Source organism: Asparagus officinalis, chromosome 1 (assembly GCF_001876935.1).
Source record: "Asparagus officinalis chromosome 1, Aspof.V1, whole genome shotgun sequence".
In the NCBI taxonomy this organism is placed as follows: domain Eukaryota; kingdom Viridiplantae; phylum Streptophyta; class Magnoliopsida; order Asparagales; family Asparagaceae; genus Asparagus; species Asparagus officinalis.
This window is the reverse complement of record NC_033794.1, coordinates 79615166-79627228: the sequence shown is the minus strand read 5'-3', so window position 1 is coordinate 79627228 and position 12063 is coordinate 79615166. Positions and strand designations below refer to the sequence as shown.

The following is a 12063-nucleotide window of genomic DNA, read 5'->3' as shown; positions in this document are numbered from 1 at the left end:
TAAAGTATTTCCTTTTTTCATAATAACATGCAGAAGGTAACAAAGATCAACATAATAGATCATGATCAAAGCTATTCAGGTTAAGAGATGGAGGATGAGAGAGTACTACAGTTGGTTAGTCAGACCAATTTTTAGGAGTGTTTTTCGATGTGATGGATTAGGATTGGTTGGACCCTTATCCATACTTTGATTAATAGGTGAAGGCCAGAGACCAATACTTTTCATATGCATGTAGGGGAGTGCACAATTACACTACAGGATGTAGCCATCATACTTGGGCTACGAATTGATGGCTCACCTGTTACGGGCACTGATGACCATGATTGGGAGGATGTATGTCAGAGGCTACTAGGAGTGATTTCGCCTTTGTGGAGCAGTGTGATAAAGCTATCATGGCTTCATGAGACATTTATGGGAGATATACCTATTAACACATCACGGGAGACGATTCGATACTTTGCTCGAGCTTACATATTACACATGCTAGGCGATATACTATTTCCTAATGCGAGAAAAAATTGTGTACATGCTCGATGGTTGACCCTTCTTGAGGATTTGGAGGAGTTCTATAAAGAACTAGTAAGGGTTTCATTGATAGAGAATAAGGACTTCAAGGGTTTCATAACGTTGCTACAAGTTTGATCTTGGGAACACGTATATATTGGATGACCTAATTTAGAGACCCATCACAATCTACAGGGTCAGTTTCCACAAGGATGCAGGTATACAAGTTTAATATTTAAAATCAATTTTATACATAGTTTGATTCATATGTGAATTTCTAATATCTTTTCTCATGTCAATCAAGTATAGTGTGAGGAGGTCATTCTATAATACCCCTACCAAAAATACGGATTTTCAATAGAAATGAGCGAGATATCATGCAACATAAACATGTAAAATTTATCTCACAATTCATAATTTCTATTTATATTTTGATGTAGATTCTAATACATGCTTTTTAACAACTATTTTCCAGTTCAAGTGAATGCTCTATACTCAGAATGTTCTCAATTACATGCCGCCTATTTGCAGAGAGAGTGTTGATTTATGGAGGCTAGAGTACTATTGATCTATTTCAAGATTATGGAGATGCATGTGTCAGATCATGTTTTACGACAATTTTTTTTAGGACAACATTTATCCATTCCTATTGAGCAAATTGATGGCATGCATTGGATGGCATCACATCATGTGGACTAGAGGAGTTATCATGAGGCCTACATAATCTGGTGGAATGACAGACATAATCTTGTAGAGCATGAGAGAGCTCCTCGTTCATATACAAAGTATATGCATTGGTATTGGGCTATTACATGCAGATGGATCCTACATGATCCACACCTAGCCGTTGGATTCATATCATGCCTTTCCTCGGAGACTTACATGTTGAGAGGCATGGTTAAGAGAGATTATATAAGTTTTTAAACTCAAGGAAAATGAAAATTTTCTTTTGAAACCATATGTCTACCTAAGCTATGTATCATCAAATTAAAATGCAAGTTGATATTGAAGAATATATAAATGTGGGCATTGTTGAGGCTCGATATCCAAATGCACTGTCAATATTCAAAAAAATTAGAATGATGGTAGTCAATATGTTCCATAGGAATCACATCGATGAGTTTGAAGGCCATGGGAAAGGACAAGAGAATTCGTACAAGTTACATGCAAAGAAGTAAGGCGGACTCTTCTACGGCATGGGATGATGAACCGGCACTTCTTAGCATGCTTCACTTAGGGTGATCTACCCACTACATAGCCTCATACACACCTTCATACCTAGCCAAATGATGAGTTAACGAGGCTAATATTCATGGATGTCAGGGGCGGGGCGGGAATGTGGGAAAGGTGTAAGAGATGGAGAGGAAGGAGGGGAGGATTGCTAGGATGTATGTGACTTTTCTATATTATATGATGTTTTGTATTGTGATTTTAAAAGTTCTTTGAATATATATGGTTCGATTGTTCGAAAAGATATGTATTTATGTTGTTAAAGTTTTTAGTATTTATGTGGTTCGATTTTCGTATATTTATTTGATTGAATTTTCGTGTATATGTGGTTAGTTAGATTTTCCATATATACATGTGGCTGAATTTTTTGTATATGTTGATTTTGTATATCTATCATAGGTTGTGAAAGATAGTGTATATATTGGAAAAGAGATGACAGACAGCAAATGTTATTTGAGTGAGTCTGCATCTCAGGGATTCTCAATCCCGTGGAGTTTGTAATACACACAAACTTCACGGGATTTGAGAATCCCGTGAAGATTTCTGTTGTAAGAAAGTTCATGGAATTCTCAATCCGGTGAAGCGTTGTACTTCACGAGATTAGGAATCCCGTGAAGTTTATCTATCTACTAAACTTCATAGGATTCTTAATCCCATGAAGTACGTAGTGAAATATTTTGCAAAATCAACCTAGTTTCAGTCCATGTTGCTGGCGTGGTTGAAACTTGGTCGAATTTGCTAAATATTTAGCAACTAGGTCGAAAATGGTGAATAAGTTTAAAAAAATGTTCTATTTTAAAATTCTGTCCTTATAAATAAGTCACATGGGTTACTTTGAGTGTACGAGTGTTCATGGAAGTGAGTAAGTTTTTAAATAAGTGAGCGTAAAACTATGAGTTAAAAAAACAAAATCCCCTTTTTTTATTAATATATATGAATGATGAAGTTTCCCCCATTTTTGCTTTAAAAAAAAACACTTTTGTAGTTTAAAAGATTATTGCCAAGTGAAAGAAACTATGACCTCACCTAATACGTAAATAAATTTTGGACCTTGATGGTCAAGCAATAGCCCTTGTGTATGGTTGATTACACATAGTTCCTAAGTAATTAACTATCAATATAATATCCACCACGGGTGATCTACATGGCTGTGAGTATTCATTATGGCTCTCAGGGTCTTGGATTCGATTCGGTCTGGATTATTAAAAAAACTAGCAATATACATTTTTGTTGGTTGTAAAGAAAATTTTCCTAAAACTATTGTCTATACTAGGTGATAGACTTTATATATGATGGGTTAAAATTGCAATTTTAATGGCTAGTCCCTAATATTTAAATAAGCACTAGATTATATACATGTAATAGCGGTTCCTTAAAGCCACCCAAACTTAGATAATCATGGTACCGAAAGTAAGATTAGGAGTAATATTTATTCACTCCTAGAAGTGCTAAATATCACCGTCAGTAGTTTTTATATCACCATCGTGACCACTACCACTGCCACCATCACCACTGTTATTATGCATCTAGTCTAGTTAATATTAATTATTGCTTACTGTGATGTAAACATACAGGTTTAGTAGAAAGGGTTTAATTAGGCCGCTAACTTAACCTAATCCAATGAAACTTTTCAGTGACAATTTGTTTCATGAGTAACATAAAAAAAAGGTTAATTGCAGATACACTAGGTTAAACTAATTTATTGCCCTAAGATTCCCACATGATATCTGAACTAAACTAGAGAAAATAATATCGTCCGTATCTCAAAGGTTTGATTTATGGTAAAGTATATGATATAAATGCTTTCACTGTCATAGTACAATGAGTATATCTTAAATTAACCCTATTTTAAAAGAGATTAATTTGAAAAAAGCTTAAGCTAGAATATTATTGATGTTATGATATGAATCCTAACAATATCCTTACTGTGGTGTGACAAATTAAGGCCATAGTTTGATCGTGATAGTAAAAACCTCCATGTCTCTATGATTTAGCATTAATCCGGCTCTGTTAGGCGCATGATAGCGGGCGATTTTCCCCTGCTATCTTGCGCTCTCCCGCCGTGGCTAAAATGGCAAAAAAAAGGAGGAATAATGGGAAAAAAATTCTAAATATTGGATTTAGTGCTTCAAGTTCGAGTTCTTTTCATCAAATCGATCAGTCTGATGCTGGATCTATGGAGGATGATGGTGATTTCTCGGATTTTATGGGGTCAACGGGCCCAAAGGGAGAGAAATGTAAGAAGCTTATTTCGGATATTTTGAAGGACGCTGCTTGTGGATCTAGTCAGAATCAGGTCTCCCCTCGAGTGATTGCTAACTCTGGTAAGGTCTCTTGGGCCGATGAAGTTGATTTCGATGCTAGATCGTCTTGTAAGCAAAATGATTTCGTTGAGGCTACCTCAGTTGAAACGAACTCATTAAACTCTAATCCTGAACCTGTTATTTTGCTTTCAAATGAGATTGAAACTCCTATTATTAATCCTACAGTAATGAGTGCCACTGTTTCATTGGAAAATAAAGATGATGGGAAAGTTCTTCCCCCTGGGGATGCAACAAAGAAAAATTAGGCTAGTCTTTTTTCAGATAATAGAAAATTAGGCAGTGGAATGGATCTGTGCTACGTTCCCTCAGAACAAAAAGATACAGTAAAATTTGATGAAGAGGAGTGGAATGAAGGTGCCTCCATTTGGAAATTTTCGCTTGTTGGACAAGTTCTTGGCATCAATGTCAAATTTAAAGCTATGGAAAATTTCATTAAAAAAGTTTGGGCTCATTTTATAATTCCTGAAATCTGTCTGTTAAAATCTGGAGTGTATCTGTTCAAATTCAGGAATAAGGAGGAAATGAACGAAATCTTAGCCAATGGTCCCTAGTTTTTTGGCTCGAGACCACTGTTGTTAAAAGTTTGGTCCCTGAGTGAGGATTTTGAAAAAGTAAATGAATGCATCTATCCTATGTGGATACAATTACCTGCTCTTAAGCTGAATTTATGGAATGAGAAGGGAATTAGCAAAATTGCAAGTTTAATTGGTAGACCTATAGCTACAGATAAGCTAACTGCAAATAGGCAAAGATTGGCCTATGCTAGGGTGTTAATAGAAGTGAAATTACCCAGTGCCCTTCCTGATCAGATTACAGTGAATGGTCCAAATGGTAAGCAATACAACCAGAAGATCATCTATGAGCTAAAACCAAGGTGGTGTGATCATTGCAAACAGGTTGGTCATGATATTCAAAATTGTAGAAGAAAGCCTGTAATTCAGAAATGGGTCCCTAAGCTAAATACTGTGGCTGGTCTGGTTCTTAAAGAGAACAACCCTGGAAGTATGAGGAGTCAGGACAATATTAACATGCAAAGTGAGCAAGATAGTAGCAGAAACAATATTCATGATTCTTCACATGATTTGGAAGGGAAAGATGTTGACTCAGCTGTGCAGGTTGTGCATGTTTCAAAGACAGTTCAAGATATGCAGGGGGGATTGCTGATATTTCAGGACCTGATACTGGAGGGTTTGTGCATGTTGTGCATGCCAAACCTAGACCAAACTCTAGAATCAATCCTTCACTTGCTGCTGCACCTTTGGCTCATATACAAAAAAGTAATAAGGTGATGAATCCCTTGCATGTAAATCCTTTCTCATCTTTGCTAAATGAGGTAAATGATGCTGATCCCTCTACAATTGATAGGGGGGATATAGCACTATGAATTTATCCTTTTGGAATGTTAGAGGATTAAACAAATCCTCTAAGCAACATTTGGTTAGACACCATCTTATGCAATACAATCTCTCTTTCCTGTCTCTTCTTGAAACAAAGATTAAGATCTCAAGTATATCAGAAATAGTGCAAAAAATAGAGAAAAAATGGAAATGGTGCTCTAATGCAAATAACTCTGAGAAAGCTAGAATTCTATCTTTGTGGAATCCAAATATCCTGGATGTTCAGATCATCAATTCATCTCCTCAACAAATTACATGCAAAATCAAATCTGTTGATGGTAGGTTCAACTGTATTATATCTTCAATTTATGGATATAATCATCTGGAATATAGAAAGGCTTTGTGGTCAGAACTTACTCAGATTCAGCAATCAATTGGTAATGAGCCTTGGCTTCTATGTGGTGACTTTAATGCTGTATTAAGCAATGATGAGAAACTGGGGGGTGTTCTGTTGACTGAAGCTGAAACAAGAGATTTCAACCATTTTATTGAAGATTGCCACCTCACTCATCTCAAGACTATTGGTTGTTTCTATACCTGGAATAATAAACAAGACTCAAGCACTAGAGTGTGGAGTAGACTGGATAGGGCTATAGTAAATGATCATTGGATGCACAGCTATAATTCTAGTCATGTTGAGTTTTTGCTCCCTATGTTTTCTGACCACTCTCCTGCTCATGTTTCAGTTTATGAAGATAATTTGCAGGGAAAAAAGCCTTTTAAATTTTTTAAAATGTGGACAAAGCATGAGGACTTCCTACCCTCAGTTTCAGCAATATGGGAAACTTCTATTGATGGATGCAAGATGTTCTCTGTCTTCTCAAAGCTGAAGAATTTGAAGGGTTCTTTGAAGGAGCTAAATAAAAGGCATTTCTACAATATTAGTGAACAAGTCCAACGAGAAAAGATAACATTGGAGGAAGTTCAAAAAAAAGTTACAGTCTGATCCTCTCAACGCCACACTCATAAATCAGGAAAAGAATGTGATCTCTTCATGCCACACTCATAAATCAGGAAAAGAATGTGATCTCTTCATACAATAAACTTATGGAGTGTGAACTATCTTTTTACCAGCAAAAATCAAGGATAGCCTGGAGTGTTCATGGGGATAGAAATACAAATTTTTTTCACTCTACCATCAAAAGCAACAGGCATCACAACAGAGTGTTAATCCTCTATAATGATTTGGGTGAAAAAATTACTGATAGAGAGGGGATTGTAAATGAATTTATTTCATATTACAAAAATCTCATGGGCACTGCTACTCCAACCTCTGTCCCAGACATCAAAGTCATTCAGAGTGGCCCTTGTCTGAATCTCATGGGCACTGCTACTCCAACCTCTGTCCCAGACATCAAAGTCATTCAGAGTGGCCCTTGTCTGATTGATACCCAAGTTAGGTACCTATCTCGACCAATTTCAAAAGATGAAATTCGTGCAACAGTTTTCTCTATGCCTGACAACAAAGCCCCAGGACCTGATGGGTATAGTGTATCTTTTTATAAATCAGCATGGTCTATTTTGGAGATGAGGTTACTTCTGCAGTTGAAGAATTTTTCAGAACTGGGAAGCTTCTGGGTGCAGTAAACTCCACTTATATTGCATTAATTCCCAAGGTACATTGCCCTAAAACTCCTGCTGATTTCCGTCCCATTTCTTGTTGTAATTGCCTCTACAAGTTCATATCTAAAATCCTAGCTAATAGACTTCAGTCTGTTATGGGTTGTATCATAAATGAGGCTCAATGTGCTTTCGTGAAAGGCAGACAAATTACCAATAACATTTTGCTAGCTCAAGAACTGGTTAAGGGTTATGGGAGGAAACATGTGTCACCAAGGACCATGATCAACATAGATATTAAGAAAGCTTTTGATACTGTTAGTTGGAGCTTCTTACAGCACTTACTCAGTGGCTTGGGCTTCCCTCGGGTATTCATAGATTGGATTATGGCTTGCATCTCATCCCCTAAATACTCCATCTCTCTTAATGGATCTTTGCATGGGTATTTTAAGGGTGAAAGAGGGTTAAGGCAGGGTGACCCCCTATCCCCCTATCTGTTCATTCTTGCGATGGAGTACCTCTCCAGGAGCATTGTTTTGCTGAAAAATGACAGAAATTTTAAATACCATCCAAAATGTAAGAAGCTCAATATCTCCCATCTAAATTTTGTTGATGATCTACTATTGTTTACCAAAGGGGATTCTTATTCAGTGCACAAAATTTATGAATGTGTCAAAGACTTTGGTGCTAAATCTGGTTTAGAGGCAAATCCTTCTAAATGCTCTATTTTTTATGGTGGAGTTGATGAATCTACAAAGGATACTATCAGAAACTGTTTGGGCTTTCCTGAGGGGAATTTTCCTATCAGATATCTTGGTTTGCCACTTATATCCAAAAGAATGTCATACATGGATTGTAGCTCTCTCTTTGTGAAAATATCAGGCCAGTTTCAGACATGGTTACACAGGAAGCTGTCATATGCTGGTAGGCTACAAGTAATTAAAAGTGTTATTCTGGGTATTCAGATATTCTGGACTTCCTGTTACATTCTTCCAATCAAAGTTCTTCGTCAAATTGATGTACTCTGTAGAAATTTCCTATGGGGAAACTTATGTCAACTTAAGTGGACGTCCACTAAGTTTCTTGGTCATTGATGATCACTTGATTGAACTACATTGTGGATGACCCGCTCTGTTAAACTTGATTTACATATTCTAAAACTCCAACACACCAAATTTAGGGTGAACCCGTTATGGTTTGACCCTCCGTCGAGCCATGTAAAAAGTTATATTCATTCGAAACCGTTAAAATTGATACGAGTGGATAAATGGTCAAACCACGACGGGTTCACCCTAAATTTGGTGTGTTGGGGTTTTAGAATATGTAGATCAAGCTCAACGAAACGGATCATCTACAATGTAGCTCAATCAAGTAATCATCAATGGATAAGAAACTTAGTGGACGTCCACTTAAGTTGACATAAGTTCTCTCTCTCTCTCTCTCTCTCTCTCTGGCTTTTGGATTGGTACATTTCCAGGTTGAGAGGGAAAGGCACCACACAAAGAATCAAGAGATTGGCTTTTTCGGTTGCAATTTACAATATTTGGAGTGAAAGAAATGATAGAATCTTCAAGGGAAAAGCCAGGTGTATTGATCAGCTGATTAGGAAAATTAAAGTGGATATATTGACTATATCTCTCAATTATCCACTACCTGCTGAAGACAAACAGTGGCTCCTCTCACTGTAGTTGATACAAAAGTTTGATGATTTTGCTTTCTTGAGTTTCATATTTTTTTTTAGGCAAAAATGTCTATATAGTTGATATCTCTGTTTTTGAGTAACTTGATGTACATAACGTTACATATTTGGTGAGTGAATAAAATTTTTCATTGACCAAAAAAAGCATTAATACGGCTCTTAGCAGCATTTGCATCTCAATTTAGATTATATTCATGGACGCATCAGTGTCATCTTTAATAATCAAATGTCATATATTAGTGTAACTATAGTAAAATAATTTAACTGTCAGGCAAATCTATATCGTTTGGTAAGCATCTTTGTCATGAAATTTCTTTTCCCCTTTCAATAAAAAAGAAATCTCTTTTCCCACTAATTTGTGACGGAACCCAAACCATAAATGACAATAATACCTACCAACCATCAAAATTTTATGTAGTTTAATGCTTCTGATAGCAACAATGTCCGTCGTAGATCAGAAATAAAATCATATTTTCTTTTTTCCCACCAAAAGAAAAACCTAAATATAAGCTTCCTTTTTCATTTACTATTATGTCTATTAATCCTGGTGAATTCATATATGAGTTCAGCTAGGCCGGACCGGACCGGGCAAAATGCATAGTCCGGACCGGACCAAGGGTGCCGTGGACCCGGGCCTAAGTCCGCGCCAAACCGAGCCGGGCTCCGAGCAAGCCCGAATTTTTTTTATTCTTTTGCAAAAAAATTGCTTAAAAGTAGATTAATCTTATTATATTTATATATAAAATGTATTAGTATATACTTACATATTAGTATATAACTATATGTTATATATACAATATATACATATATTGTATATACTTATAAGTTATAACTCCAGAAAGAGAGAGAGAGTATCATATAAGTATATATTACTTATTTATAAATATGTGTTATATAGTTATATATGTATTTGTTACATACTTATATTATGTTTTTTAAAGTATTGTTATATACTTTACTTATATGATATACTTTTTATATATACTAGATACAATATACTTATATATAGTTATACTTATGTCCTTATATAAAATATACTTATATAACTATAAGTCTATAATATAAGCATATAAGTATACTTATAACTACATTATATACACTTATATAATTATATCTTAGTATCTATATCATGGTAAGAGTGCATATATATAAGTATATAATTTACTTGTATACTTACAAGTACACACACACTTGCGTACTTAAATATATACATTTTGGATAAGGAAACTATGGTCGTTTTCCTAAAAATACCACACACGCTTAGAAATATATTTAAGTATACATTAATGACCATATCATAATATAATTATACATAAATATATATATATATATATATTATATAAAAAAAGCATATATAAATTTAATAACCGGGTCAAGCCCAGGCCACGCTTCATCAACACAACCCAGACCCGGGCGCGGAGCCCGATCGGCCTAGATTTTCTGGGCTTTTCCCGGGCCCATGCTGGGTTCGGGTCAAACACCGAGCCGGGTCCGGACCGAAGCCCAATTGGATAGGCCTATTCAAAATACACGAAACACGTACAAAAATTATATTAAGAGTCAATATAACTTCAAAATACATGAAGCACGTACAAAAATTATATTAGGAGTCACACATCAACTAATAATATATCATAGAAAAGTTTGTGAAACAAATAATAAAAGAAATTATATTAATTCATAAAGATGTATCGTAAATAGTTTTGATCTTTATAACACAACTTAAATTATCTCAACCTTAGAATTAAGAACCAAGATCTCAGTCTATAACCTAAGAACGATAATATTTGGTGGGTAAGGTACACCATCTCTAAAGATAGAAAATATATAATATAGGATGGATACCCTTGAGATATGCAGAAATATATTCATAAGTGTGGGTCTTTGACTATCTTTTCACAAATAAATTTTACTATATATTTATAGAGTGTGGATCTTGGATCATCTTTTCATAAGAACACTCTTTTTGCTCATAATCTTAATAACACATAAGTACTTTGTACATGTAAAGAAATTTGGTGTTGTATTCAAGTAAAAAAATGAGCTTAAACCTTTTTGATATATCCAAAAATACTTTATGAACAACATATAAAACTATTTATTATTATTTCACAACTCCAAACATTACAAATATAAAAATAAATGTGAAAAAATAATATGAAAAGTCTTGTGAAATAATGTGGTAAGCAATCATATCTTTATCAAATGTGTGTGCATGTAATATGTAACTAGATGTGAAAAACAATATGTAACCCAATATGATATAAACAAGCATATACACCAACAGATAACTGTTGGCCTTCTTGTTTTGATGATGGTTAACAAACAATTTACTTCTAATGTTGTTTGTTTAGTGTTTGTGTTTTCGTATTTATTCTAGGCAAACAACGAGTTGGAGGATGGATGGAATCGAGCCTTAACGATCATATCAAATGAAGGTTGGCGGAATTGTGGAGTGAAGCAACGTCAATTCAAGTTAAAGATCCAATTACAAGCTTCTTCCGCAAAGTTTACCAAGTCATGCTCATTGAAGACCTTCATCAAGCTTGGGTATATTTAGTATAGGTTTATATTATGTGTGTTTAATACTCTAAGCTCAATATCATATACACACACAATATTGGATTTTCTCACAAAATGAGCTATTTTGAGAAAACTTTATGATATTATTTTATTGACCATGTTTACTTTATATTCATGTGTTATAATGTTTATGAAGACATTTCATAAAGTTTCAATATGTGTTTAAACTCTTTTTGTCAAAAACAATATGTGTTTAAACTCTTTTTGTCAAAAACATGTTCTTAACAAATTCATATTCATGCATGTTTTTACAAAATAATGAGTTTTCACAATTGAGAAATGAAAATTGAAAATTTATTTTTGTAACATGTTTGTTTTCATGTTTATAAACATTTTACAAAGTTTCGTAATTTTCAGAGGTCAAATAAATATTTTACAAATATTTTAAACTGAGTCAAAACACTTTTTTGAATGTATCAGTATGCGGTCGACCGCACCGGGCCGCCCGCCGCTCTGTCAGATTCTTTCCAACGGCTATTTTTGTTACCGTTGGCTGGGGCGTTTTTGTCATTTGTTTGTGGTTTTTTGCTGTTGTTTTCTCTTCCTATATAAACCCCCAAACCCCCTTCTATCTCAGTAACCATGAGAGTGTTTTAAATAAGTTTAAGAAAGTTTTTAACAAGGGTTTATGGTTGATTTGAGTTTGGTTTAAAGCTGTTTTGGTTTTCACAAGTGGAGGAGATCATCTTCTTGTTTGGGCTTCAATCTCTATCTCTCCATCTTGTTATTCAGAGAAGAATCTCTAAACTCATTTCTAGCTATTTAT

The 12063-nt window shown here is 34.8% G+C and overlaps 1 protein-coding gene across 1 annotated transcript; it reads left to right on the top strand.

The window, feature by feature from the left end:
- On the top strand, window positions 4691-5442 carry LOC109836363. Its single transcript, XM_020404248.1, has 2 exons — window positions 4691-5093; window positions 5210-5442. Exons 1-2 carry the CDS (start codon window positions 4691-4693, stop codon window positions 5440-5442), a joined length of 636 nt encoding a protein of 211 aa, XP_020259837.1.

Coding starts and splice junctions, on each gene's coding strand:
- LOC109836363 (XM_020404248.1), top strand. CDS start 4,691: ATGTGGATACAATTACCTGCTCTTAAGCTGAATTTATGGAATGAGAAG. Junction 5,094..5,209: donor GGACAATATTAACATGCAAA/GTGAGCAAGATA, acceptor CAAGATATGCAG/GGGGGATTGCTGATATTTCA.